This window comes from Agelaius tricolor, unplaced genomic scaffold, assembly GCF_023055355.1.
Source record: "Agelaius tricolor isolate 1412-34295 unplaced genomic scaffold, bAgeTri1.0.p SCAF_25, whole genome shotgun sequence".
NCBI lineage: Eukaryota > Metazoa > Chordata > Aves > Passeriformes > Icteridae > Agelaius > Agelaius tricolor.
Window position 1 is genome coordinate 5,979,508 of NW_027269285.1, and position 26,068 is coordinate 6,005,575.

Sequence of the window (26,068 nt, forward strand, 5' to 3'; positions counted from 1 at the left end):
GGGCAGAAGATTTGAGCTCTTCCTTTGCTTTACCCAGGAGAAAAATGCTGTTAAAAAAGGATTGGGTCCCTTCAGTGCAAAGGACTTGTGAGCTGTTGAGTTGTTCCTCCCTGTGTTTCCATGTGCACTGCTTGGCTGTGGGACTGAGGTCAAAAATTCTGTTCAGAAAGGAAAATACAAGGAAAACAAACCAAACAAACCAGCCCTGAAAGCTGGGCTGATGTCAGAGCCTTCCCTGGCCTTGGTGTTGGCCAAACCTCCCTGTGTCCTTCCCTTGTGCTTCAGGAGGGTTCTGAGAAGAAACCTTGAGAGAAAACAAAGTTGCTGTGCAGGGCCAGCTGTGCCTTGTGCTGCTTTGCTGAAGGACTTGTGTGCTGTGCTTTGCAGAGTCCCCAGAGTCACCCAGCCCTGCTGCAGCCTCCCTGGGCTCTGGGGGCCTGGGCTCAGCTCCCTGCTCCCAGCAAGATCTGCCTGGCTTTATTTCATTTCTTTATTTTTTTAAATAAAGGCTGTGCTGTCACATGGCATTAGCGGTCCTGCCTTCAGCCAGCCCCAGCCTGCCACTGTTGCTTAGCAACTCTGATGATCTCCAAAATCCAAATTGCTGATACTCCAGAGCACAGGAGGGATGGGAGCTGCTTCCTGGGGGGAGAGGGGCTCAGCTCTCCCCCAGTCTGTGCTCAGATTGGGGGCAGGAGGGTCAGGCCAGCCAAGCATCAGCTCCAGCTGCTCACCATTGCTCTGGCTGAGGCAGGGCATCTTTTGCTGGGGCTTTTTGTGCTCTTTGGAGGTTAACTGAGGTCAGGGGAGCAGAAAATGGGCTTCCTAAGGTTTTCCCTGCCTCACTTTCCCTCCCTGTATCCCCCTCCAAGCACATTCCTGCTCTGAAGTGTGCCCCTCAGCAGAGGCTGGGGGTGTTTCCATGGCAAGAGGAGCCATCACATGAAGATTCTGGTGTAAGAGCAGCTGCTCTGTGGCTGTGTCTCACCTGCTGAGCTCCCTAGACACAGCTCCCCTGCTCTGCCATCACCCCCTGTGATGAGGTAGCAGCCAAAATTGCAGCTTCTCATTCCAGTTCCTGCATCCCTGCTCCCCAGGGAATGCCTTTACTCTGACAGCATCTCCCAGCAGAGGGGAGGCTGCTGTGGCAGGTGTCAGGCTTGCTGGAGAAAGTCCTTGCCAGTAGTTCCACCTTCCAGAGGTGTGAGGTTTAACCCACAGCCTGTCAAAATGAGTCCAAAAAATCCCATTTAATACCAGCAACCCTCTCAGACAAGGATGTCCTGTCTGAGCCTGTGCTTGTGTTGGACACTTTGCCTTCCCAAGGGCCTGGAGGCTCCTGTTGATGCCTTGGGAGCATAAGAATCTGAGAATTGGGGCTTCACTGCTGGTGGGTGATGTCCTTGCAGCATGGATTAATCCCAGCCATGCTCCCTGTGAGCAGGGGACTGCTCTGCACTGCCCATTTCCCAAGTCTGGCTGAGTTTATTGTGGAGAGGAGGAGTATGGGTGGGAGGAGGAGACAGGCAATGAGGGGTTTTAAGCAAAAGATCTCATTAGTTACATATATCAGCCAGTTTCCATAGTAACTGGGGAAGAGAGGAAGCCTAAATCTGAGTGTGTCTGGGTGGCTGCATGCCTGAACCATCCTGGGCCTGCAGGGAGCTGCTCTGGAGCCTGGGGAGCAAAGGGGTGCACAAAGGGTGCAGGCTGCCCTGGGGAGAGGCGGTGGATCCCAGTGTCTGCATCAAGGTGTGGATTTGCCTTTTTCTTCCTCCTCCCACCATTCCCTGGGCCATGAACAGGCTCTGCTGTCCTCTCTCCAGTCCCTCAGCACAGACTGGTGTCCACTGGTGTCAGGTCTGGCACCCTGTGGATGGATTAGAGCTGCTTGGTCACTTGGTGCTGCTCCTCTGCTGCTGTCCTGCTCCCTGTGCTCCTTAGATGGATCCCACATTTTCCAGTCTCTGGCCTTTCAGTGCTAGTTGGTTTAAGGCTCTTTCTGTCCCTCATTTTTTGTCATAAATGACCCAGCCTGCTCTGAATGACCCAGCACAGATAAAGTGTCCTTAAGTTTCTCCTGCTGGGCACCAGGAATGGGAATTTGCCAATGATGCTTATCAGGTGTGGGATCTTCCACCCAAAGTGTGACTGTGCCCCTTTACAGGCATCCACAGCCTGATGTTTGCTCTGTGCTGAGGAACTCCTTGGCATTCAGGGGCTGCTGGTTTGGGTCCTGGTGTTCTGTGGATTTGCCTGTTCTGGTTTCCTCAAAAAGTCCCTTAGAAATAATGTGTGTGACAATGACACCCATCCAGGTGTGCAGCTGAAATCGCATCTCATCTGCAAGGTCTGAGGTCAGGCTGTGTGTTAAAACCATACCACAGCCCTGTGATGTCTGGAGACAGTGCCTGGGGGGTGGTTTACCCTTTCAAGTAATTACTTTTTTAAAAAGAGAAAGGATTTTTGCTACCTTGTAGGACATTGATTAGGCCAGAAGTGTCTGTGTGTGAGCAAAGTAGGAGGGAGCTCTTGTGGCTGGGACACAACCTCAGAACCTGAGCACGCCTCAGGCTGTGATCTTTGTTCTTTTCCACCTTCATCTTCTGACTTTTTGGCTGCCTGTAGGTGGATGGGGGTTGTAGAGAAAGCAGAGTTCCCTTCCCCTCTGAGCAGCCTTTAAAGTCTCACCTTGATCAAATCCTGAGTGACCGGGGCAGTGAGAGCCCTGTGAAATGGGCAAATACTCACCAAGAGATCACAGCCTGAAGGGAATGAGGTGGGCCCATGGAGAGAACTGGAATTTTTTTCTTCTTGTGTCATGTGTGCTCCTGTCCCCAGGGAAGCAGCCAGCATTTCCCTGTGCCCTTGCATCCTGGGAATGCTCCCCAGGGCTCTCCTGTCTCTGCAGATGATGGATCTGAACTAACAGATGCCCTTTTTCCCCTCCCTTCCCTCCAAAGACACTGTCTCCAGCAAGCTGCAGAACAACAATGTCTACACCATTGCCAAGAGGAACGTGGAGGGGCAGGACATGCTCTACCAGTCCCTGAAGCTCACCAATGGCATCTGGATCCTGGCTGAGCTGCGCATCCAGCCCGGGAACCCCAACTACACGGTGAGATCTCACAGGGCAGGGCACAGCCTGCTGCTCACCCACACCCTGGGCCCTTCCTTCCTGCCCTTCCTCCCTGGGCTGTTCAGTGGGTACCCAGGGTGAAGGAGGAAAATGATCAATCTGACTACCATGTTTCTAGAAGGCTAATTTATTATTTTATGATATATGATATATCATATATTATATTATATTATATTATATATTATAAGATATATGATATTGTATTCTATTGTATTATATATGATATTACATTACATTACATTATATTGTTTTAATTTTTATTATTTATACTATATTATGCTATATTTATTATACTATATTTATTAGTGTATTTATTGAATAGTATATTTATTATTTATTATACTATAATTTATTATTTTATTATTTATACTATATTATACTATATTAACTGTACTATACTAATTATACTACTATTATCCTATATTTACTATACTACTATTATATTATATTTACTATACTACTATACTACTATTATACTATATTAATTATACTATACTAAGGAATAGAGAAAGGATGCTGACAGAAGGCTACAAAGAATGATAATGAAAACTTGTGACTCCTTCCAGAGTCTCGACACAGCTGGCTGTGATTGGTCATTAAGTTAAAACAATTCACATGGCACCAGTCAAACAATGACCAGTTGGTAAACAGTGTCCAAACCACGTTCCAAAGCAGCAAAACACAGGAGAAGCAATCAGATAATTGTTGTTTTCATTTTTCTCTGAGGCTTCTCAGCTTGCCAGGAGAAGAAATCCTGGCAAAGGGATTTTTTCAGGAAACAGGACAGTGACACCTCGCTCTGTGTTGAGGGAGATGCTGTTAATTTGGCTGGGGGGGTGAGGAGGGAGTGCCTAACACAGGAAAAGTGAGGAGCAACAGAACTCCCCTGCTCTGCCACCAGTGAGCTGGGCCAGTGCCTGCTCAGCAACGAGCAGTGACTTGCCAAGGTTACCCAGAGATAAAGCCAAGAGATATTAGCAAGGAAGCACTGCCAGGGAGCCCTTCCCCCTCTTCCAGACAAGGGGAAATTTATGCCCCGCCGTGTTCCCGGCTGTCTGTGGCCCTGTGCTGGCACCAGCCCGGGGCTGGGGGGAAGGTGCTCTCTGTCCTGCTTCATGCCCCCCTGTGACTCTTCTCTTTGACTTCACTGCCCTTCTGAGGGACCTGTGTGTCTCTGGTATTAGAGGATTTATCTCCTCTTGGAAGCTGTGCCAGGAGTTTTGAGAGAAATGTGTGGTCTGGGGAGCTGCGGGGTGGATGTGAGCACTGGAAGGTGATTTAAAGTGTTTGCACAAGGTTTGATGCTGCAAGCCTGGTCTCAGCCTGATCTTTGCTTTAGAGAGGAGTGACAGCCAAGTTTGTGTCCATCAGGACTGAGCAGCAGATCTTTAGAAGCTCTTGGGTTTAGTGCTGTGATTTGCAGCCTGAGAACACACACAGGTCCCTTGTCTCAGTTTGGGACCATGTCCCCTTTTTCCTCCTGCCCGTGGGGCCACCTACATTTGCTGAGAATTTGGGAGTTTGCTTTTGTTTTCCTCCTGCTTTCAGCAAGCTCTGAAAGGGCACTTTGAGGTAGGTGATGAAGGAAGCAGGACAAACATTCAGTGTGATTGTCAGCAGCCATGTCCAACCATCCATTCCCTTGTGGCAGGAATTCCAGCACTAACCTCTCCTCTCCTCTCCACAGCTCTCCCTGAAATGCCGAGCTCCTGAAGTGTCCCAGTACATCTACCAGGCCTACGATGCCATCTTGAAAAACTAACAGGAGGTGGAGCCTGTGCCTCACCCTGCAGAAGGAGGGGGGGAAAAGGGGTCCCCAGAGCCTCCTTCACCGCCAGCGCAGGGAAGAGCACTCCTAACTGGAAGCAGCTGTATTCATGTGTAGGATTGCAGTCAAAGGCACTGATTAAACAAGGTAGCAATTAGTATCCACGTGCTAATGATGATAGGGAACAAACCCCTTTGGTATTTTTAGCGTCCATGGAGTTTGTAACCACTGCTTCAAGACTACTCCCATGTGCCCCTCGCCCCTCACTCATCCGTTCTCGTGGGCTTCTCTCCCATTTTGTGCCAATGTTCAGTGTTTTCTAAATGGCTTTAGGTGTAGTTTGGATTTTGTAAAATAACTGCTCATTGGAAAAACGAAAAAACACCGAGCAAAAACCACACGTCTGCTCATTAAAACAAGGCAAAAGTGTCGAAAACATAACACTGCACTTTATTTTATATTTTTATACCTTTTTTTTTTTGAGTTTTTCTATTGTAATTGGCTTAAAGGGAAGGTGATTGCAAGGAAGTCTTGGGAGCCCTGCAGGGACATGGGGCTCTAGCAGGGTGAGCACAGCCTCGGGGAATTAGGAACAGAGCCATCAGTGGGGTCCCAGGAGGGGGATGGAGCCCTAAGGAGGGGTTTTTATTACTCTTGTGCTGGCTTCTATGGTGTTTTCACTCCAGCCATCTCCCTGCCTCATGAGCTGGTGATTTGAGCAGTGAGGCTGCTTTTGTGTGGTGAGGAGCTGCAGGCCTGGATGGGTAACAGGGCAGGGGTGATGAAATGAAGGAAATGAGCCTGTTCTTAGAGCAAAAGGCTCATGCCAGAGCTCCAGGTATGGCCTCTGCATCCTCACCCATGTGCAGCCCCTCTTCCTCCCATTCTTTCTGTGCCTGCTGAGGCCAAGCTGCCTCCTCAGCCATCCCTGAGCTGTGCCCCCCTCTCCCAGTGCTGGCCCTGGCAATTCCCAGGCTCGTGGTGCCACATCCAGGTGTGGCACTGTCACTTCCCCAGTGGGGCTGCAGCATCACCCAGGCCCCCACAGAGAGGGGCTGCTGCTGGCAGTGCCCCAGGATGCCAGGGGAGTGGAGTGGCTCTCCCTGTTGCCCTGCTGCCCCCAAAGCCCAGGCTGGGCATGGTGGGAGATGCTTTGGGCCTGGCACTGTTTGCTCCCTGCCTGCCTGGGGCACTCAGCTTCAGCTGGGCTGGGTGGAGCAGTCATGGGAGGGTTTCTCCCTTTGGCAGCTCCACTCTTTGTGCCCAGCACAGTGGCCAGAGCCAGCCAGGTTCCTGCTCTGAGTCCCAAGCAGCCCCATGCCCTGGCCCCTGTTTTCCAAGCTGTCCCTTAGAGCCAGGATTGTTTCCCTTCCAGTCCACAGCTGTGGAGTCGCCCCATCGCAACCACTCAGTGCTGCAGCACCAGCAGTGAAAGCAAAGCCTCCTGCATGTCCCTGCTCCATCCATAGCTTGTCCTGCTTAATCCAACCCCAATCCAGACCAGCCTCTCCCTCCCCAGCATGCTTGGACATCTCCTCCCCAGCTAACAAAGCTCTTGCGTGTAGCAACCCCCCTGTTGTCCTTTTAGACACCACTTTCCAAGTCAGTAAATGTTTCACGGTGGGAGATCGTTCATCAGGGCTTTGGCACTGGCTGCAGCCAAGAACCCAGTGCTGGGAAAAGGTCACAGTGTCCTGGGAGAGGCTCCAGCAGGACCCTGAGGAAGGTATGTCCCTGTGTAGGAACCCCTGGGCTCTGGCTGGGGGGAAGAAAGTGGGGCAGAGCTGGAGCAACCCGGCCCTCGAGCCTTGCCCAGTGTGCTGGGAGGGGATTTGCTCCGAGCCCTGCGGCTGCAGTGTAAAAATCATTAACAGAGCAATTAAGGAAGCGCCGGCGGCGCTGATGCTGTGTGGGGCAGGGAGGAGAGCACCGATGTGGGGAGGGGTTGCTGAGCACCCCCTTCTCTTGCCACATTCCTTCCCAGCTTTTGGGGTGGGTGTCTGAGCCCGGGGCGGGGCCGGGGCTCGTCGGTGCCGTTCCCTCCGCCCCCGCTCGTTCGAGTGTTCCCGTTCGTGTTGCTCTTCAGGCTTTCCCTGCCCTCCGTGTCAATAAAGTCATTTCCACGAGGCTCTGGCTGCGTGTGGCTCTGTGGGAAGGGGGAGAGGAGCCATTCCCCCGATGCTGGCTCTGCCCAGGGCTGAAGGCTGTATTTGGTGGGAAGGAGATTGTTTGCTCACCAGGCTTCTTTTTCCACCAGGCACTTCTGCAGCACAGACTCCCCAAATCTGGGGCTTGCAAGTTCCCTTGGTGCTCCAACAGCTGCTTCTCCTCATCTCAGAGGGCAGCAGGGACAGATTCAGATGAGCAGCAGGAGATGGATGTACCCATTTAGCCCCTTTGGGGTCCAGGGGGGCTGTGTGTACTGTGACCTGTTTTTCCTGTGGGGAAATAGTGAAATCCTGGGAGTCAGTGGTGTGTTTGGATTGCTTTGCACTGGTGCTGTTTTTCAGAGGGCTTTGCCATCTCTTCTTCCATCTCAAGCAAGATGGGTTGGGCTGCAAAACCTCTGTGCCAGCCCAGAGCCAAGCTCAGTACCTGAAGTGGCCAGAAATCCAACAGAACAAGCAGCAGGTTTGCTCTGGAGCAGGGCAACCTTTTCCCTCACCCTGCCCAGCCTTGGCTGAGCAGCACCTGGGATTTTGGGAACTTCCACCCTCTGTGGAGGGCAGGTACCATATCAGCCAGTGTGGCCCTGCTCTGGGATGGTTTTGTGTTGGAAGCAGGTGCACATGTCAGGTAAGCACAATGACAGGCTGGCTTGGGGTCCCTGATCTTGCTGTTGTGTCCCTTCCTGCATCCCTGGTTTGGGATGGGATCATCATTCCCTGCTGGGGATGGGCCTGGAGCAGCATTTGGCCCCACAGGAACAAGAATTGCTGTGGGATCTCAGGGCTGTGCCCTTTCTGCTGCTGTCCCTTCATGTCCTGTGGCAAAGGGAAAGGTTTCATCCTCCCTCCCTGTTCTGCCAGAGGCTCCTCGAGAACAAACTGGGGTTTGCTGCTGCTGCTATGGGTTTGCAGATTTGCTGTGGATTTCCCTGTCAGCAGGGACACACCAACCCCTTGGGAGCTGGGTTTGGCATTAGCAGCATCACCCGTGGGGCTCAGGGGACACAGGTGATGCTCCCAGAGCTGGGAACTGCCAGGGGGGATTGGTCCCCACAACTTTCCCTGTTCCTGAGGCCATGCTGTGGGATAGGGACCTCCTGAGCTGTTCCTTGCTGCTCTGGCTGGAGCTGGGGCAAATCCTCCTGTGCTGGGTGGGCTCCCCAAAATCCCTGCTGCTCCCACTGGCCTCACACCCATCCTGCCCCATGCCAGCAGATCCCTGAGCCCGTGATGGGCTGTGGGGGTCACAAGGGCTATGGGGAGGATTTTGGCTCTGGCTGAGGCAGGAGCTGACCATAGCCACCATCTCTGCCTGTCCCCAGCTGCCACCTGCACATCAGGACACAGGGACTCTTGGATGGATGATTTGAGGTTTGCCTTGCACTCGTGTTGCTCAGACTGGGATAAACCTCGCAGCCAGCAGGGACGTGCCGGGATCCAGCCCCACTCCCCTCCCCCCGCTCCTCGTATATTAAATTTCACACATAAAACTGCAACTGAGGAGCATCTCGGAGGGAACCGCTAAAAATAGCCCCGAGCCTGGAGCCTGAATTGTGCAGGAGAGTTCATGTGCAGCCCGGTCCCTGCGCTCTGCCGGAAACATTCCAGGGCTCGGCGCTGCTCCATGGCCGTGCGGGGAAGGGGAGCAGCGTCTCGGGCTGCTGCTAACCCCAGGACACAGAAATATCGCCCTGCTGCGAGCATCTCCGCAGGGAAATAACGCCCCGCTCTCTGCCAGGGCTGTGACCCCCTTTGCCTGCTGCTGGTGCCAGGGTGGCACAAAGGCTGTGCCAGCGTCCTTGTGCCCCCAGCCGTGGGGCTGTGTCTGCCGTCCCCTTGTCCCCCCGGAGGGATGTGGCGTTGTGTTTGCCCCTGCACCCCCTCCTCACCCCGGAGATGATGTTTTTCCCCAGCCAAAGGTGCTGACGAGGCTGGGGGGAGCCCGGCCGAGCCCGTGCGATCGCCGCCAGCCCTGTGCAGACACCTTCGTGCTCGCCGGTGTCACAGGCAGCCGGAGTGGCCTTGGGGGCTGTTCCGAGGAGCAGGGGGGCGCAGGGAGTCCATCAGCAGCGTGTCCCGGGGGCCTGGACCATGGTCCTGGAGGTGCAGGCGGCATCTTCCCTCTGTCCAGCACGCAGGTAAACGCTCCGTGCGGGGTGACCCAAAATTGCGGACACTGCAACAGAAACGTCCCTCCTTTGGTGGGGGCTGCGGCCACCTGGGCTCAGGGACCCCCGGGCACAGAGAAGCCCCCAGCCCCTCCCGCGGGCCGGGGGCTGGCACGGCAGGAGGCGAAGCGATGAGCCCCGAGCACAGCGAGCAGCGGTGTCGGAGGAGGGCAAGAGTCCCCGGAGGGCTCCTGCCCACCTCCCCCGAGGGACTCCGGCCCGTGGGACTCGTCCGGGGCGGGCATGGGAGCCCAGAGCCGCCGGGCGCCGGGGAGGGAAGGGGGTGACGCCGCTGCACCCAGCACACTGCAGGGGGGACATGGGAGGGTCTTTTCCCATCGGCGCCTCCCCAGAGCCCCGGGAGAAGCCGGTGTCTCTGCTGGATTCCTGCGGCTCGCTCTGTGCATTCCCTGCCTCCTTTCCCGGGTGCTGCCTCCTTCCCTCCAGGGCACTGCCCTCATCCTTCCCGGGCATCCTCCGCATCCTTGCCTGGGCAGAGCCTCCTTCCCTCCCCGGGCGCTGCCCGCATCCCTGCCTGAGCTCTGCCTGCCTCCCTCCCTCCATCCCTCCCTCCAGCCCTCCCCGGGCGCTGCCCGCCTCCCGCCCGGGCATCCCCGCCATCCCACCGGGCGCTGCCGCCTCCATCCCTGCCCGGCTTCTCCCGCCGTGCCCCGGCCGGGCTCTCCGCTCCCCCCGGTGTGGCCGCGCCGGGCGGGGGCCGGGCCGGGCCGGGGCTCTGCAGCGGGGCCGCCCGCCCCGCGCCGGGCTCGCCGCATGGCTCCGCCGCCCGCCGGGGCGCCGCCGGCCCGGGCCGCCGCTGCCAGGTACGGGAATCCGCCGGGAAGGGCAGGACGGGGGGGCAAAGTTACCGCTGGGCAGGGCCGGGGGTGGCTGGCATGAGGGGACAAGGGGGAAAGTTGAGCGCCGGTGCTCTCCGCGCCCGCCGGCACAGGGTGCGGGTGTCATCCCCCCTCGGCATTCCCCGATCCCCGCGGGCCGGGGCTGCTGCGCTGCCCAGCGCGGCCGGAGCATCCCCGGGAGGGTCTGGATGCGGGGGGTGCGGGGAACGGGGGGTGCGGGGAACGGGGGTTGCGGGATGTGGGGTGAGAGATGTGGGGTGAGGGATGTGGAGTGAGGGATGTGGGGTGAGGGATGTGGGGTGAGGGATGTGGGGTGAGGGATGTGGGGTGAGAGATGTGGGGTGAGGGATGTGGAGTGAGGGATGTGGGGTGAGGGATGTGCGGTGAGGGATGTGGTGTGAGGGATGTGGAGTGAGGGATATGGGGTGCGGGATGTGGGGTGCGGGATGTGCGGTGCGGGATGTGGGGTGCGGGATGCTGCCCCCGCCCCCGCCCTGCGGGGCTCAGGGGTTGCTCCTTGCAGTGCCCCAGGCGTGGCAGCGTGGCCAAGGTCGCAGCGGGGGCCGGGGCCGCCTTTCCCGGAGCCCCCTGCGAGCCCCCGCCCGGCCCTGCAGCCCGCGGAGCCCGGCCTGATCCTGGCGCTGAGCGCCCGAGGACCGGGAATGGTCCCTGCCCCACCGCCCCACCGAGGGGTGCCCCGAAGGGTCCCCCTGCTGTGCCTCAGTTTCCCGCAGTAGCTGCTTGTAGGGCCGGGCACCATCAGGTCGGGCTCTGATGTTTTTGGGGTGCAGTGTCCCCGCGGGCCAGCACAGAGGGCGATGAGGTTCTGGCGGAGGCACAGCGGGGCTCAGCCCGTGCCCCAGTTCCAGCGAGCCCTGCGGGCACTGGTTTCCAGTTGTGTCGCTCCGCCAGGCTCCGGCCCCGCAGAGGAGCTGGGGACGCTGCCGTGAGGAGGAAGGGTTTGTGGGGACGGGGCTGTCCCTGCAGCAGGGTGGCCCCCGGGACCTGCAGTGACAGTGCTGTCTGCTGGCCGAGAAAGGCCCTGGCAGGGTCGGGCCTGGGGGCTCCTGCACCCCCCATTTCCCTGCACCTGGCACAGGAACATTCCCACTGTGGGGCTGGGGACAGCCAGCACCCCGGGGACAGGGCCAGCACCCCGGGGACAGGGCCAGCACCCCGGAGACAGGGCCAGCACCCTGGGGGGACACAGTCCCCGATGCTGGTGTGAGCCGCGGCCCAGGGAAGGGATCCCGGGGAGCTTGGCCACTCCAGCACCCAGCAGCGGGAACCGCTGTGCCCAGGCTCCCCCTGGGGTAAATAATCTCCATCAAACAGGAACAACAGGGTGTTTGAACCTGACACTTTCCGCTGCTGCCCTGCACTTTGAGGATGGTGCAGGGAAAATGGGCCAGAGCATCAGAAATTGGTCGAAGCATCCATACTTTGGGATAAAGCACAAGCTGCTTCCTAGGGACGAGAGCCAGTGAGAGCGGGACCCATCCCTCGCCCGTGCCGTCCCCATCACAGCTCCCGGTGCCAGCGGTGTTTGGGCTCCTCAGGCTCAGCTCCCACGTCCCTGTGTGTGGGTTATCCCCCCGTGTCCCCCTACACGTGGGCCCTGCCCCGGGGCCCCTCCGGCCTCGGCACAGCGGTGGCTCCGGGCTCACCCTGTCAGCTGGCTTCTAAATGAGTCCCCATCAAGTTAATTGCCCAGCCGCTCAAAGGCTGAAAGGAAACGCTCAAGCTGTCGCTCGCAGGCGCACAGCGATGTCCCCCCGCCCGCAAAAGGCAATTCCGGCTGTCCAAGCCCTGGGAAGATGGATTCTCCAACTTGGGACAGCACCGGGAAGGGGCAGCTGGTGACAGTGGCCCAGCACAGCCTGGGACCCTGAGCAAAGACAGAGCCTTTCCTTGTTCTGGTACTGAAAGGGCTGAATATGCCTGTGAGAACCTTCCTGGAATGAACCCCACTCAAATCCTGCCTCTCCTTGGCTGCTGGGGCTGGAGGCTCCAAGGGGGACCCTGAGGTCCTGCAGTGCCAAGGTCCCTGGGCACATGGTCAGCTCCTGCTGGAAAAAAAACACCCCCTGAGAGGTCTCTGAGACCTGACGCGCTTCTCCTTGGCCTTGCAGTGACGGGGAGCCCCGGAGGGGAAATGCATCCTGAATGGGGCTGAGGCCCCCTGCTCGGGAATATGCAGCCTCGGCACCGCGGGGGCAGCACCGGGGCCGGAGCGCGGCGGGATGGTGGCAACCTTCAAGATCGCCGTGCTGGGAGCCCAGGGCGTGGGCAAGAGCGCCATAGTCCGGCAGTTCCTGTACAACGAGTTCAGCGAGGTCTGCGTGCCCACCACGGCCCGCCGCGTCTACCTGCCCGCCGTGGTCATGAACGGCCACGTGCACGACCTGCAGATCATGGACTTTCCCCCCATCACCGCCTTCCCTGTCAACACCCTGCAGGTAGGGGGGCACCCGAGGGCGCCTCCTCCTCTGGGGGTCTGTGGTGAACCCCCCCTGTGGTGGGGCTTTGCTGTTAAAATCCGTGGGGTTCCAGTTCTGCATCCGGTTTTGGGGGATGTTTCTCTCCCCGTGGCAGGGTTTGGTTGCTAAATGAGGGATTGTGTCCTCATGGATCCTGCTGAGCGGGTCCAGGATAAAGTGAGTTCTAAAGTTTGGTGACAACACACGCAAGAGAGGTGGCAAAGCCCTCCAAGGAGCGTGGCTCTGGCATTGCCCACAGCTGGGATCCACCTGGGGTCCTGGAGCACGGGGATCCAGTCAGAACCAACAGCAGAACATTTGGGTGAAACCCAGGGGTTCCTGGAGAGCAGAGCCCTGAGGCACCCACTGCCCAAGGCAGGCAGAGCTCGTCCCCTCCTGGGAGTGGCCATCACCACCTCCAGCACTGCCTGGGCTTGTTCCTGGAGCTCTGAACCCACCAGCTCCTCCTCCATCCCCTCAGGTGCTTCCAAACCCCCTCAGAAAGCAGGGTGGGGTTGGAAAGCATTGCCAACAGCGCCAACAACTTCTGGGTGCAGTTAATGGGGGAAAAGGAGATGTTAAGCTCATGCTATAGCCCCAGTCCCAGGGGCACAGGTCGTGTCACCAGTGTGGGGAAAGGAGCTGGAGGTTCCCAGCTGTGGCTGGAGGGCAGTGCCACCCGTGGGGCCACCTCAATTAGTCACAGTGTCCCTGTCCCCAGCAGGGCCAGGGCCACAGGGGCCACGTAGTGCTCCAAGAGTCCCTGTACCATCAGGCAGGAGGTGAAATGAGCACTCCAGGGGCGAGGAGAAGGTTTAAAAATTAATGGGTGAGTGCAGGGAAGGAAAGGTCAGCGTGAGAAAGAGCCCGAAATAGCAAAGGGTAATTTATTGACACAGCAGCCAATGCTCACACACTCCATTAACTCCCTGCCTTGCTGCACCCCAGAGGAGGTGCCAGTGGGAACAGATGGAGGTTTCCAGGGAAGAGAGGGTGATCAGAGGGATGGGTGTGAGGAGAAAGGAGAGGGATAAAGCTCTGTCTGCTGGGAAACATCGTGGACTCAGCTCTGTGCCAGGAGCAGCATCCCTGCAGTGCTGTCCTGGAAGGGGAGCAGGAGCCAGTGGCTCTGTGACACGCTGCTCCTGCAGTGCAACACTTCTCCAGCTCTAGCATCCCAGGAAACCTGCACTGCTGAGGAAAACCACCCTGACCACTGCCCCCAGCACAGTGAAATAGCTGCAGCTCCAGGTGTATCAGGGCTCAGAGGAGCCCAGAGGCTGCTGCTCCATCCTCCTGCATCTCTGAGCCCCAGCATCTCCCCAGCATCTCCCCTGTGCCCCTCTGCCAGCTCCTTCCCCTGCTGCCCCCTGTGACAGAGATCAACCCACATCCCAAAACTCCCCTTCCCCACCTCACTCTGATTATAAACTCGGGAAGGGCTGATTCATGGCCCTGAAGGGGTTTGCTCAGGGAGAAGTGATGCCTTTCCTCCCTGGAGAGTCTTCCTCCTTTCCAGAGGCACCCAGGAGGGTTTTGCAGTGCTGGCTGCAGGGGCTGCCATTCCCAATCCCACTGCTGGGATAGGAAAGTGCCTGAAGTGAGGCAGATTTTCACTCATGGCATGAAAAAAAAAAAAGAAAAAAAAAAAGAAAAAAAATCCAGTTGTTCCCAGAAACCCAAGGGTTTCTTAACAGCATTAATTTCTTCCAGCTCCAGATTTTGGCTGTTGAGAGGCCCCTGCCTGCCTGCCTCTGCCCTGGATCCACATCTTGCTCTCACAGACTCAGTTCCTGAGCAGCCTCTGCTCCCCTTCTGTCCCCATGTCCCCCCCAGACAGACCTGCTGTCACCTTCCCCCTCTGAGCCACAGAGCATCACCCTCAGACCTCAGATGGGGCTCAGCATCTTCCTCACCCACCCTGCCCCAAAAACCAGAGTGCATCACTAATTAGCACAGCTAATTAGCAGCTCTGGAGGATGAATCCACCCAGAGCAGGGGGCTGCATTCAGCCCCACTCCCAGCTCAGGTCTGGGCTGGAATTAGGCTGCAATCCTCCCTCAGGAGTGGAACTGGGGCTGACAAATCCTGTTCCCTCTCTCCTGGACTGACAGGGGGATGGATAAGGGATCTCTGGAGATGGCGGGGTGGCTGCAGAGCTCTGGGGCACACACAGAGGGGCCAGGGCAGAGCAGAGGTGGGTGCTGGGCAAATGTGCAGCCCCCTGGTGCCACAGCAGCCTCCTCGGGGTGCCCAGGCCCAGAACAGGGCAGGGCAGGGCATTGCCCAGGCACAGAGCCAGGACTGACCCCTCTGTGCCCCTTGCAGGAGTGGGCAGACGTGTGTTGCAGGGGGCTCCGGAGTGTCCATGCCTACATCCTGGTCTATGACATCTGCTGCTTTGACAGCTTCGAGTACATCAAAACCATCCGCCAGCAGATCCTGGAAACAAGGTAGGGATGGGTGGTGGCAGAGCCCCCTGGCTCCTGGCAAGGGAGTTCTGCACCAAGGGGGCACATCTTGGCGTCAGACAGGAGATATCAGACTGGCACAAAGCCCCTTGGCAGGGATGGGAGCCCAAACACCAAGAGAGGAGCAGGAGCCCAGGCAGGCTCCTCTGAACCCAGGATTCTCTGCTGCCATTCCTGGCACAGCTGCTCCATGGAACCCAGGGAGGGCTGGAGGATTCTCTGCTGCCAGCCCCAAAAATGAGCTGCAAAATGCCCAACAAAGGCTCTGAGCAAATTCCTGCCTCATTCCTGACAGAATTCCCAGGAAAACAGGATTAGCTGCCCTCTATAAGATTCCACACCAGCAGCACATCCAACACCGCTTCACTTCACTTCACTTCACTTCACTTCACTTCACTTCACTTCACTTCACTTCACTTCACATCCACACCTCTCACTCTTACTCCAAGAGAGAAAAAACAGGGTTAAGGCTGGCTCTGAGGAGCCTGGCTGGGATCTGGCTTTGATCCTGGCTATTGTTCTGTGCATTAATGTGCCAGGCAGGTGTCCCCTGTGGCTGGGCCCTGGGTGAGCAGCTGCAGGTGCCATGGGGGTGTCGCCAGCTGGGGGCTGTGTACAAATCACCAACGGGATGGGGCTGCTGAGGAACTGCCTTGAGCTGTTTCATTTTCCAGCATCAGCCTCATTACATGGTTATGGCAAGGGGAAGATGCCAGCAGCTCACATCTCAAGCAGCAAACTAAGAACTTAATGTTACAACTTTAAAATTTTTTGACCAATCACACAAAGCAAAAGCAGATTGACAGTAGTTCTATCTAATCACCATAAGCACACGTACCTTTGGTTAAACAATCCTTGCTTATTTCAAATACAAGACCTACTTGTAAGCTTTAAAACACAATGCACAAAACTCTATTATTAAACTTCAAACTTCCTAATATCTTGCTAGATAAACTTTTCTGTAGCTTAGGGAGTTATTCTAGACAAGTGTTAATACACAGACCATTGTTCTATTTGTCTTTGCTTTTCTACAGTTTAAATAATTTTTCTGCTGACCTATCTCATAGCTGCTGCTTAGCTCTGATCACAATTCTACTACCTGTGAAGCCAACCTTTTGCAGCTTTCCCAAAACCCTCTGATTCTGTAGATTCCCACATGGGGGGGTGGCTGGACACAGAGAGGGACAAGGGGACAAGGCAAGGCGCATCCAGGAGCCCTTTAGGGATGGGTTGAGCTCTGTGGGCTGTCCCTGTGCGCTCCCTCCCCTGCCATCCTCCCCCCTGACCGCCCGCCCGCCCTCCCCAGGGTCATCGGCACCTCGGAGACGCCCATCATCATCGTGGGCAACAAGCGGGACCTGCAGCGGGGCCGGGTCATCCCGCGCTGGAACGTCTCCAACCTGGTGAAAAAGACGTGGAAGTGCGGCTACATCGAGTGCTCGGCCAAGTACAACTGGCACATCCTGCTGCTCTTCAGCGAGCTCCTCAAGAGCGTGGGCTGCGCCCGCTGCAAGCACGTCCACACCACCATCCGCTTCCAGGGCGCGCTGCGCAGGAACCGCTGCACCATCATGTGAGGAGACCCCTGCCCAGGGGCTGCCCAAAACCGGGGATGGTTCTGATGCACCACCATGTGAGCCCAGGGACCCCCCAAACCCGGGGATGGTCCTGCTGCACCATCATGTGAGAGCCCCTGCCCAGGGACCACAAACCTGGGGTTGGTTCTGCTGCACCACCATGCGAGAGCCCCTGCCCAGGGATCCCCAAACCTGGGGGTGGTTCTGCTGCACCATCCTGTGAGAGCCCCTGCCCAGGGATCCTCCAGGGGGCTGCCCAAAATTTGGGATGGTTCTGCTGCACCATCATGTGAGAACCCTGTCCAGGGGCTGCCCAAAATTTGGGATGGTTCTGCTGCACCATCATGTGAGCCCCCTGCCCCGGGACCCCCCAAACCTGGGGGTGGTTCTGCTCCCCGGGCAGAGGGAGCTGTGCTGGAGGCACCTCCGGGGTTGTTGAGGTGACATTTGGGGACAGGGCACCTTGGGCAGGGTGTGCAGGGCGATAGTGAGGGGTGAGGGATGGCCCTGAGCTCTCTGCAAGCCTGCAGAGCTTGAGGCCAAAGCCATCCCAGGGGGTTGTGCATGGTATTGAAGGGTGGAAGATGTGCCCACATTTTTGGCTGTCACTTCATCCTTGCCAGTTCTGCCCTGGCAGCACAGGGGCAATGCTTGGTGCTGCCTCATCACCTGCTCCTGGAAGGGAATTATCCAGCACCTGTGGCCCGGTGTTCTGGGGCTGGTTCTGTCTCTGGGGCACAGGGAAACAGGAGTTCTGCTTTTCCCCTTGTGGAGCTGGGGTTTCTCCCTGTGGAGGGCAGAGCAGCCTTGTTACATGGGCTGCTGTCTCTTGGCTCGGTCGGGTCAGATTTCCAGGTGGAATTTCTGGATGAAAGCAAAAAAAAAGGGGAAAAAAAAAAAGCAAGTCCCAGTCCTGCTCCTGACATCCCCAGGAGCTGGGTCCTGCCTTCCCAGGGCTCTGAGCTCCCCTCTGCCCCAGCACAGGAAGGCTTCTCTTCCCCCCAGCCTGTGAACACCAAATAATCTGGGAACGCTCCTGGCCGGGCAGGTCACGCCTCTGCTACCTCTGCTCCTGGGCTCAGCAGGTGACCAGCTCTGCATGCCAGCCCTAGGGGTGCCCCGGGCAGGTGGGCAGCCCCCCTGTGCCCCCTGTGCCCCCTGTGCCCCCGGCAGGGCCACCAGGTCCGGGTTTTCCCACAGGGATGTTGCCTCGGCAGCATCAGGGAGCTGGAGCAGCACTTCCAGCTGCATTCTTGGCTTTTTTTTTCTTTCTCTCTGCATATCCCTAATAGGAAAGTGAGCCCCACTTTTTTTTTTTTTTTTTTTTTTTTTTTTTTAATCTTCTGGTTTGTGTTTGCACCAGAGCTGCAGCTCGCCTGCATCCTGCCCTGCAGGGTTGGCAAAGGGCAGCCCCTGCTAGGAAATGGTGATGGGGTGGTGAAGGGAGAGCAAGAGGCCGAGAGGGTCGTGGTTTCTCCATGGCTGGTCCCTGTGAGACACAGGGAAACACCATCCTCACCTGCTGAGGCAGGATCTGCATCTGATCCATCCTCCAGCAAAACCATCCCCGTGATTCCTGCTGTCACAAGGAGCTGGAGGGGCTCAGCACTGCCCTGGGCAGCAGAACAGGACACCCAGCCCTCTCTGCCACCACAGCCAGGTGTCCATGGCCCAGCTCCTCCACTGTGCTCTTGGAATTGCTTCCCATCAAAGGCAGCTCCAGCTGAGCTCCAGTGCCTCTCACTGCCCCATCCCTGTGCCAGGGCTGGGGGTACACCCTGCTCCTCCCTCCCTGCTTGGGGAATCGAACCCCTTGCTCCAAAATTAAAAAAAAAAAAAAAAAAAAGGGAAAAAATTAGGAAAGGCAATGGGGGGGCATGAGTCCATCTCAGCCAGGAGGGGCAGTGGCACTTGTCACCATCCCTCGCCTTCATGGCAAACCTGGCTCCCTGTCCAAGCTCATCCTGACAGGATTTATTAACACATGTAAGTCCACTTATCGATCTCTGGCCAGAGCTTTATCCCTCCAAATTGTCTGAGAAGGAAATTCCTTGGTAAATGCTAATAATAAAGCATTTATAAAATGCTCACACGTACACATATCAACAACTAAGCCAATACATTGTTTGTTATAACCCCGTAGCCTGCAGTTTATAGCACAATTAGTTACAGGTTTTTATAGCATCTATTTAGTATTTTGAAGAAAAAAAAAGAAAAAAAAAAAGGTTATAAATATAATTGTTATATTCTATTGTACTTTATAGACAGAGGAAGTTATATTAGTAATAACAACAACTCTCACTGCTTCGACAGCATTTCCCAGCTCCCGGGAAAACGAGGGCTACAAAGAGCTCCTCTCCCCAGAGCCCAGGAAGGGGTGGGTGGTGCTGGAGGCACCCTGGGTGCAGGCAGGGAACCCCAGGCAGGAAGATCCCAGCTGTCCAGGCACAGGGATTGGAGCACGGCAGCAGCCGCGAGCACCCCGCAGCCCTACTCACACCTTACTACAGATTTACCACTCACCCAACGACTCCCTGGTGCTGCTGAGAGCAGCCTGGGCCTGTCCCAGGCTGGGATGTCCCCAGTGCTGTGCCCAGGGCAGTGCCAGTGCCTGCCCCCGTGCTCCTGGAGGGGATGCCTGGGTTCTGTTCGGCCCCACCAAGGATGCTCCTCTCTCCTCCTCCTGCCCCACTGAGCATCCCAGCTGCCTGGACTTGGCTTCCCTTTCCCCCCTGGACTCCTTGTTGGAGATTCCCGAGGTGTCTGCACCGCCTGTGACGCCCTGCACCTCCTTCTTTGAAATTGAATTAAAAATCAGGTCTGTCCCCTTGTTCTGTACCAGCCTCAGGAGTGTTTTTGCCAGCAGGTTTTGCATTCCCCGAGTCCCAGCGCTCCCATTTGCGGCTCCTCTGCAGGGAAGTGGGGCTGACTTCATCCTCTCATGGAAAATGAGACTCTCCTGGGCATTGTGGGGCTCTCAGGGGGACGTTTGCTGTGCCCATATCAGGATTTTCCTCCCTCCCTCCACACCCACACAGAAAAGATGTGGAAATAGAGGAGCTTTGGCACATTTCTATTGCACAAACAGCATTGCTGGGGGCTCGGGGCGCAGCAGTGCCTGCTGTGACCCTAATTTGGAGAATTATGGTGACATCCAGCACCGAGAGGGGACCACAGCCACCATGGGGGTCAGCAAGGGTCCCCTCCCGTGACCCCCCAGCACTCATGGAGGCTCTGGGAGCTGTCAGACACGGGGCTCACTGTGCAGATGGGGAGCACTGAGATGTGAGATGTGTTTTATGGATGTCGAGGATGGGGTGTCCCCTCTTCAGGGGGGGCTAAACCCCTCCCCCTGCAGAAAACATCAATTTGGGGCTGGATTTTCCCACCCAAACCAGTACAAAAGTGCCTGCTTAGCAGGATTACCAGGACAGAAAAAAAAAATCCCTTGGGAAGGAGGGGGTGCAGCTCTGAAAATGAGGTGGAACCCCCGGGGTTGTGCTGCAGGAATCCCACCGGGGGGAAACCTCGGGCACCGCAGCTCCACCTTCATCTGCAGCATCGCTCCCAGCCTTGCAGGGAGGGCTCCGTCCGTCTGTCCGTCCATCGGGGTGGGCTCAGACCCACGACTCCTCCTCATCCTCCTCGCTCAGCCAGGTGCCGCTGTCCGCCAGGGAGGGCGCGGGGCGGGCGCTGCCGCTCTGGGGGGCTCGGGGGGTGCCCGGGGGTCGCTGCCGGCCCCGGGGGCGATGCCCCAGCGGGGTGGGGATGCGCGACGGGCGCTTGCCCGGCCTGTGGTCCCGCCGGGGACGCACCTTGGGCCGCAGCTTCAGCTTGTAGATGGAGGGCACCCGCTCGGGCTTCTTCAGGCACCGCCGGGGTTTGGCGGCGCCGCTGGCCCGGGCTGCCCGCGGGGTTTGGCCGCCCACCCCCGGCCGCTCTGCCTCGCCCGGGGCCGGGAGCTCCGGGGCAGCTCCTGCGGCTGTTTTGGGGACCTGGCTCCACATCCCCACGGGGCGCAGGGGCTGCGGGCCGCGGGACAGCTCCTCCAGCACCCTGGCATAGCCGGGGGGCTGCGTGTGCCCACAGCATCCGCGCAGCCCCTCGGCCCCGCTGCCAGGGCCGCAGGCTGCCCCGGCTCCATCCTCTGCCCGCCGAGGTCCCTCAGTGCCCCCAGCCCTTGTGCTCGGGGCGGGGTGGCACTGCCCTGTCCCCTGGGGACCGTCCCCAGCACCGCAGACCTTGCACCCCCCTGCAGAACGGCCCTGAGGGGTGGCGGGCCGGGTGGCGGCCGGGCTGGCTTTGAGGGCGGGTTTCACGCTGCTCTCCGGTTTCGGGGCTCGGCTGGAGGAATTTCGGGCTGAGGGCTGTCGGCCCCGGCCCAGGGCTCCCTGCCTCCCTTCCCGCGGGCTCTTCAGGCTCCGGGAGTCTCCCGGAGCATCCCGGTGCGAGGAGGGGGCGCAGACCTTTAGGGGACTGGGGGCGCAGACCTTTAAGGGACTGGGGGCTCGGGGTGTGGCTGTGCTGGCTGTCCCCGTCTCCTGCGGCCTGGCAGCCAGCACAGATGATTTTCCTCCTTGCTGGGCGCTCCTCGGAGGCGCCTGTGCCCCGGTCCGTGGGCTGGGAGCCGCGGGCCTGCCCCGTGCCGGTGCCACAGGGATGGATGTCCCCGGGCTGGATGATGTCCCCGGGCCGGATGATGTCCCCGGGCTGGATGATGTCCCCGGGCTGGTGCCGTGCGGGGCCCTGGGGACCCCCGCGCCGTTCGGGGAGCTCAGCCGGGAGGGGGTGGGTGCCCGGCCCCTCGCACCGAGCCCAGGGGAGCCGGACCGGGCCGGTGAGCGGGATGGTGGCAGCTGCCTCCCCAAAGGGACAGCGGGTGGCTCCCGCATCCTGCAGGGAGAGACAGCGGAGAGGGGCAGGGAGCTGCTACATCCCTCCCCTGCCCCGTCCCGCCTGGTGCTGGGCACTTCCAGAAGGGGGCAAAAATTCTAAAAATGCTCCCAAACCTGCTCTGAAGCCGGGCAGTTCGGAGCACGAAGCATCTCTGCAGCACTTACCTGCCCGAAGGGAGCCTGCGGGGCCGTGCGGGCTCCGGGTGAGGGCTGGCACCCGGCTGGCGACCCCAGCGCTCTGGGGAGGGGGTGGCAGGGGGGACGCGGCCCCCCCAGGGGACGGGGGGCAGGGGGCTCTGGGAGCGGCTGACGAGCAGCAGCGCGGGCCGGGGGCTGCGGGCGGCCGGGCACAGCCGCACCTCGTGCTGCACCTGCTGCTGCGGGCTCCGGCCTTTCCAGGCTTGTTTGTGAGCTGTGGGGACAACGAGGGGGGGCTCAGCGCCCTTGTCCCCTGCGCCCACCCCCGGTGAAGCCCATCCAGCCGTGGCTCAGCGTCCAGCCCCCCGAGGGTGCCGGCAGAAAGCTGCGCTCCCTGCAAAGCAGCTTTTGGGGTCCGGCTCCATCCTAAAGTCTTCCATGACCTCTAGTGGCCACCAAAACCAAAGAAAGTCCCCAAAACCCGACATTCCCCGGCAAAACAACGAGGCGTGGCTGTACCAAAGCCGAAACATCCCCGAGAAGCATCGAGACCAGCCACAGACCCCTCACCCTTGGGGACGCGGGGACTCACAGAGCGAGGTGCAGCGACACGGGTCGTGCTTGTCCAGGTAGTGCTCCAGCGTGTCCCAGCCGCCCCCGACCCGCACCATGACGTGTTCCCGCAGGATCTGTGCGGGAATGTCCGTGCCAGGAGACACCGGCAACAGCCTGGGGGTGGCACGCCCGGCCGGGCTTGGAGAGATGGTGCCTAAGTGCCACCAGGTGTCCCAAAGGGCGGCTGTGGGCTGGCCCTAAGTGCCACCAGGTGTCCCAAAGGGGGGCTGCGTCCCTGGCCCAGCTCCTGCGGCCATCCCGACACGTTTATTTTGTCACCACAAGGAGGGTGAGGGATCCTTTTGGAAGATCCCTGTCCTTCGTGGTGTGCTGAGTTCTTTGGGCAGGCTCGGGGATGGATTCAGAGCATGCCAGGGATCCCATAGCTGGGTGAGAGCAGGCTGTGGCTCTGTGGGGTGTCAGGGCTTGTCCCACACACGTGGATGGTGAAATCCATACCTACATTGATCACAGGGCTGAGCTCCCCTGCTTTGGGAATAATGATCCAAACTCCCACAGGGGCCCCTTTTGGGGGATTGTGGAAATGGGGGCATGGCAGCAGAGCAGAATTCCTGATGCTTTTCCCCCAAGAGCAGGGGTGAAGCAGACTCACCCGCACAAAGATGAGGCTGTCAGAGTCCCCCACTCGGTATTTCCCTTCGGAGATCTTGATCATGGGGAACTGCACAGGGCAGGTACAGCGGCTCACCAGGTGCTGCACCTGAGGGTGGCAGGGATGGGTCCTCACCAGGGCAGCTGGGAAAGGTCCTGGGGTGACCATGCCCATCCCATCCCCATCCATGCCCATCCCATCCCCATCCATGCCCATCCCTATCCCCATCCAATCCATCTCCATGTCCATCTCCATCCTCATCCCCATACATCTCCATGCCCATCCCCATCCACCCCCATGCTCCTCCCCATCCATCTCCATTTCCATCCCCATCCATCTCCATGCCCATCCCATCCATTTCCATCCCCATCCCCATCTATGCCCATCCCCATCCCATCCATCTCCATGTCCATCTCCATGCCCCTCCCCATCCATCTCCATCCCCATCCATCTCCATGCCCATCCCATCCATCTCCATGCCCATCCCATCCATCTCCATGCCCATCCCATCCATCTCCATCCCCATCCCCATGCCCCTCATGCCCCCCATGCCCCCCTGCCCCTCGGTACCATCTGGTCGAGGTTCTGGAGGTCCCGTGGTGCCCTCCTGGGGCCCCGTGGCAGGGTGGGCTCTGGGGGAGGCAGCTCCAGCTCCTGCCGAAGCTCCTCCTCGATCTCCTCCTCCATCTGCACCAGGGTCGGGGCGCGCATCCCGAAGCGGGAGGCGTGGCGTGCCAGCTCCAGCAGGCACAGCACGAAGTTCTTCTCGTTCTTCCTCAGCACCAGGTCCTCTGTCTCGAACATCAGCACATCTGGGCAGGGCAGGGCAGGGCTGAGCCAGGGCTGGCACGTGGGGATGGGGACAGGGCAGATGGAGGGCACAGATGGAGGCAAAACCCACCCAAAAGGCTGCTCTGCACTGGAGCCATCCCACCAGGAATGTGGCTGGGTTCAACAAGAGTTGGGATAAGTGATAAAGGAGGAAGAGCTTTTCCTTTTGGGCATCTACAGCTGTTTCATGGCATCCCAAAGCCACAAAACTCCGTGCCTGAGGGCCCTGAGGATGTCTTGCTCTGTGCCACTCCCCTCCCTGGGCATCCATGGGGGTAGGACAGGGTGACAGATGCTTTGCTCAGAGCCAGGACTTCTGCTCTCCTTAGGGCTGGGATCATGCTGTGCCTGGCAGGGACACACTGTGCCATCCCCCCTTCCCTTTGCCATTCCCCCTGTGCGTATTTGCACCCAAGCAAACCCTCCAGCCACGTGCCAGCACCCTGCAAAGCTGCTGCCAAGCCTGGAGGACCTTGCACAAGGGATGCCAGCCCAGGGGTGCCTGCACACGGTGCTGTCCCATGCCGGGGTGGTGCTGGGTTTGGGGGACACATGGCAAAACATGGAATGGCTGGAGGGGACTTGAACACAGAGACATGGGACAGCTGGGGCCTGGCACCCTACCTTTGATACCCATCTCCTTCCTGCACCACTGGATGAAGTTGGAGACGTTGTCCCTGGCCTGGAAGGTGCCAGGCTGTGCTGTGAGGTTGCAGGTGACACCGGTGGAGGGCAGGTGCAGCTGCTGGGCCACCTCAGGGCACGCCTGGGCAAACTCCCCTGCCACCTGGGTGACGTGGTTGGCGTGGGAGCACAGCACAGCCCCTGTCTCCAGCACCTCCAGGAAGGTGCCCACCTCGATGTCGAGGTCATAGAGCTCCTTCAGCCACTCTGCCAGGTCCTCCTTCATGGCGTACAGGTACTGCCCGCTGGACTGGTAGGGACGGATGCTCCGTGCCCCCGAGCCCGGGGTGCCCCACATTCTGCCATAAGACTGGGAAGGGGTCGAGGGAAAAGGGTGGTGGGGACGTGGCTGTCCCTGTGCTGCCCCCAGCACACCTGCCCAGCAGCCACACTCACCTGGTGCCCCTTGCTCCCTGCCACACGGGGTGGTGGCAGTGTCCTGGTGGTGCCCCAGCCCTGCGATGGTGCTGGGGAGAGGAAATCGCCCTCCTGGGTGTTTTGTTTCCTTCCCAAGTGCTGATGGCTTCTCCTTGGTGACAAGGGACTGGCTGCAAACACTCCCTGTTAACCCTTCAGCACCTGCTCCTCTCTCACAGCCCTGCCCATGCCAGGGATGGATTTTCCCCCCAAGGGCCCTGGCTCCGGGGCAGGAAGGGGTTGGAGAGCAGCTCCTCAGCTTAGGGAGCAGCTCCTCAGCACCCAGGTTGCTCCCAGACACTCGAGGGGGATTTTCCCCCTTCCCAAAACCCCTACACTCACCTCCACCACAGGTGAGGTGACCTGAGGGCCACAAGGTGCATCTTCAGGGCGACCTCAAGGTGAGGAGGGTTCATTTTCACACCCACCTCTGGGCTTTCTCTGCTCTGTGCTCCTTTCCAAACTCCTTCCCTCCTTGCCCACGGCAGCGAGGTGTTTGGGAAAAGCCAAGCTCCTGCAGGGATGGAGTGGCTCCAGGAGTTGGGGCTTTAAGGAAAGAGCTGCTCATGAGTGGGCACCCCTGGGAATGTGGGACACTCCCTCCCTCAGCCAGGCCTGGCAGAGCTGCCACAGCACCCAGGTACCTCTGCAAAAAACAAATCTACCAGGAAAGTGTTCACACCTTGGGAACAAACAGAGCCTCTCCTGGGCTTTGTGGGGTTCCTTGCTGTGGTGGGGACCCATCCTGTCCCTGGAGGCAGCTGCTGATGCCACTTCAGCTCAGTGTCCAGCCGGGGTCATTTTGGGGCAGGGAATGCAGGAATCCCAGCTATTCAGTCTGGGGAATGTGAGGCAGGCTGGGGGAGTCTTCGCCTGATGTGCCCAGCCAGGGAGCCCAGCAGGAGAAAAGAACCCTTGAGGAGCTGGATTTCCATCCAGGGCAGCCAGGGGGGTGAGTTGAAAGGCTCAGGGTGAGAGTTCACTTCCCCAGACCCTCCCAGACTGATGGGGCACAGCAGAGTGACCCCGGCTGCCTCTGCAGCATCACAGGGCCCCAAAACATCCCACAGGACACAGCCCCAGGAAACACAGGGCAGCAAGCCAGGGAGGAGATGGAAAACCCAAAAAGGGGAGAGGATTTGAGGTTGTCCCACCCTCAGCCTCCAGTCACACAGCACATGGGATGCCTGGCTTTCTCCTAAGGGGACAGGAAAAGGGATAATGAATGAATTCAGCCTGGGGGA

The 26,068-nt window shown here is 58.6% G+C and overlaps 3 protein-coding genes across 7 annotated transcripts in view; 2 read left to right on the forward strand and 1 right to left on the reverse strand.

The window, feature by feature from the left end:
- The window catches only part of AP2B1 (adaptor related protein complex 2 subunit beta 1), a 77,474-nt gene extending 70,440 nt beyond the window's left edge, over positions 1-7,034 (forward strand). For all 4 annotated transcript variants that reach the window (XM_071447944.1, XM_071447947.1, XM_071447946.1 and 1 more), the window contains 2 exons: positions 2,964-3,118; positions 4,827-7,034. In XM_071447944.1, coding sequence (XP_071304045.1) covers positions 2,964-3,118; positions 4,827-4,901 — 230 coding nt within the window. In that variant the 3' untranslated portion in view covers positions 4,902-7,034. The remainder of the gene's footprint in view (positions 1-2,963; positions 3,119-4,826) is intronic.
- A 1,905-nt stretch (positions 7,035-8,939) lies between these two features.
- RASL10B (RAS like family 10 member B) lies at positions 8,940-19,461 on the forward strand. 2 transcript variants are annotated; one of them, XM_071447953.1, is made up of 4 exons: positions 8,940-9,213; positions 12,236-12,562; positions 14,912-15,036; positions 16,361-19,461. In XM_071447953.1, exons 2-4 carry the CDS (start codon positions 12,347-12,349, stop codon positions 16,629-16,631), a joined length of 612 nt encoding a protein of 203 aa, XP_071304054.1. In that variant the 5' UTR covers positions 8,940-9,213; positions 12,236-12,346; the 3' UTR covers positions 16,632-19,461. The 2 variants fall into 2 exon arrangements, with proteins under 2 accessions (XP_071304054.1, XP_071304053.1); XM_071447952.1 differs by lacking the exon at positions 8,940-9,213 and adding an exon at positions 9,936-10,067.
- On the reverse strand, positions 17,939-24,934 carry GAS2L2 (growth arrest specific 2 like 2). Its single transcript, XM_071447948.1, has 7 exons — positions 24,804-24,934; positions 24,348-24,717; positions 23,463-23,704; positions 22,893-23,000; positions 22,257-22,353; positions 21,692-21,938; positions 17,939-21,524 (listed from the first exon to the last, which is right to left on the reverse strand). Exons 2-7 carry the CDS (start codon positions 24,703-24,705, stop codon positions 20,249-20,251), a joined length of 2,328 nt encoding a protein of 775 aa, XP_071304049.1. The 5' UTR covers positions 24,706-24,717; positions 24,804-24,934; the 3' UTR covers positions 17,939-20,248.
- Positions 24,935-26,068: the final 1,134 nt, after the last annotated feature.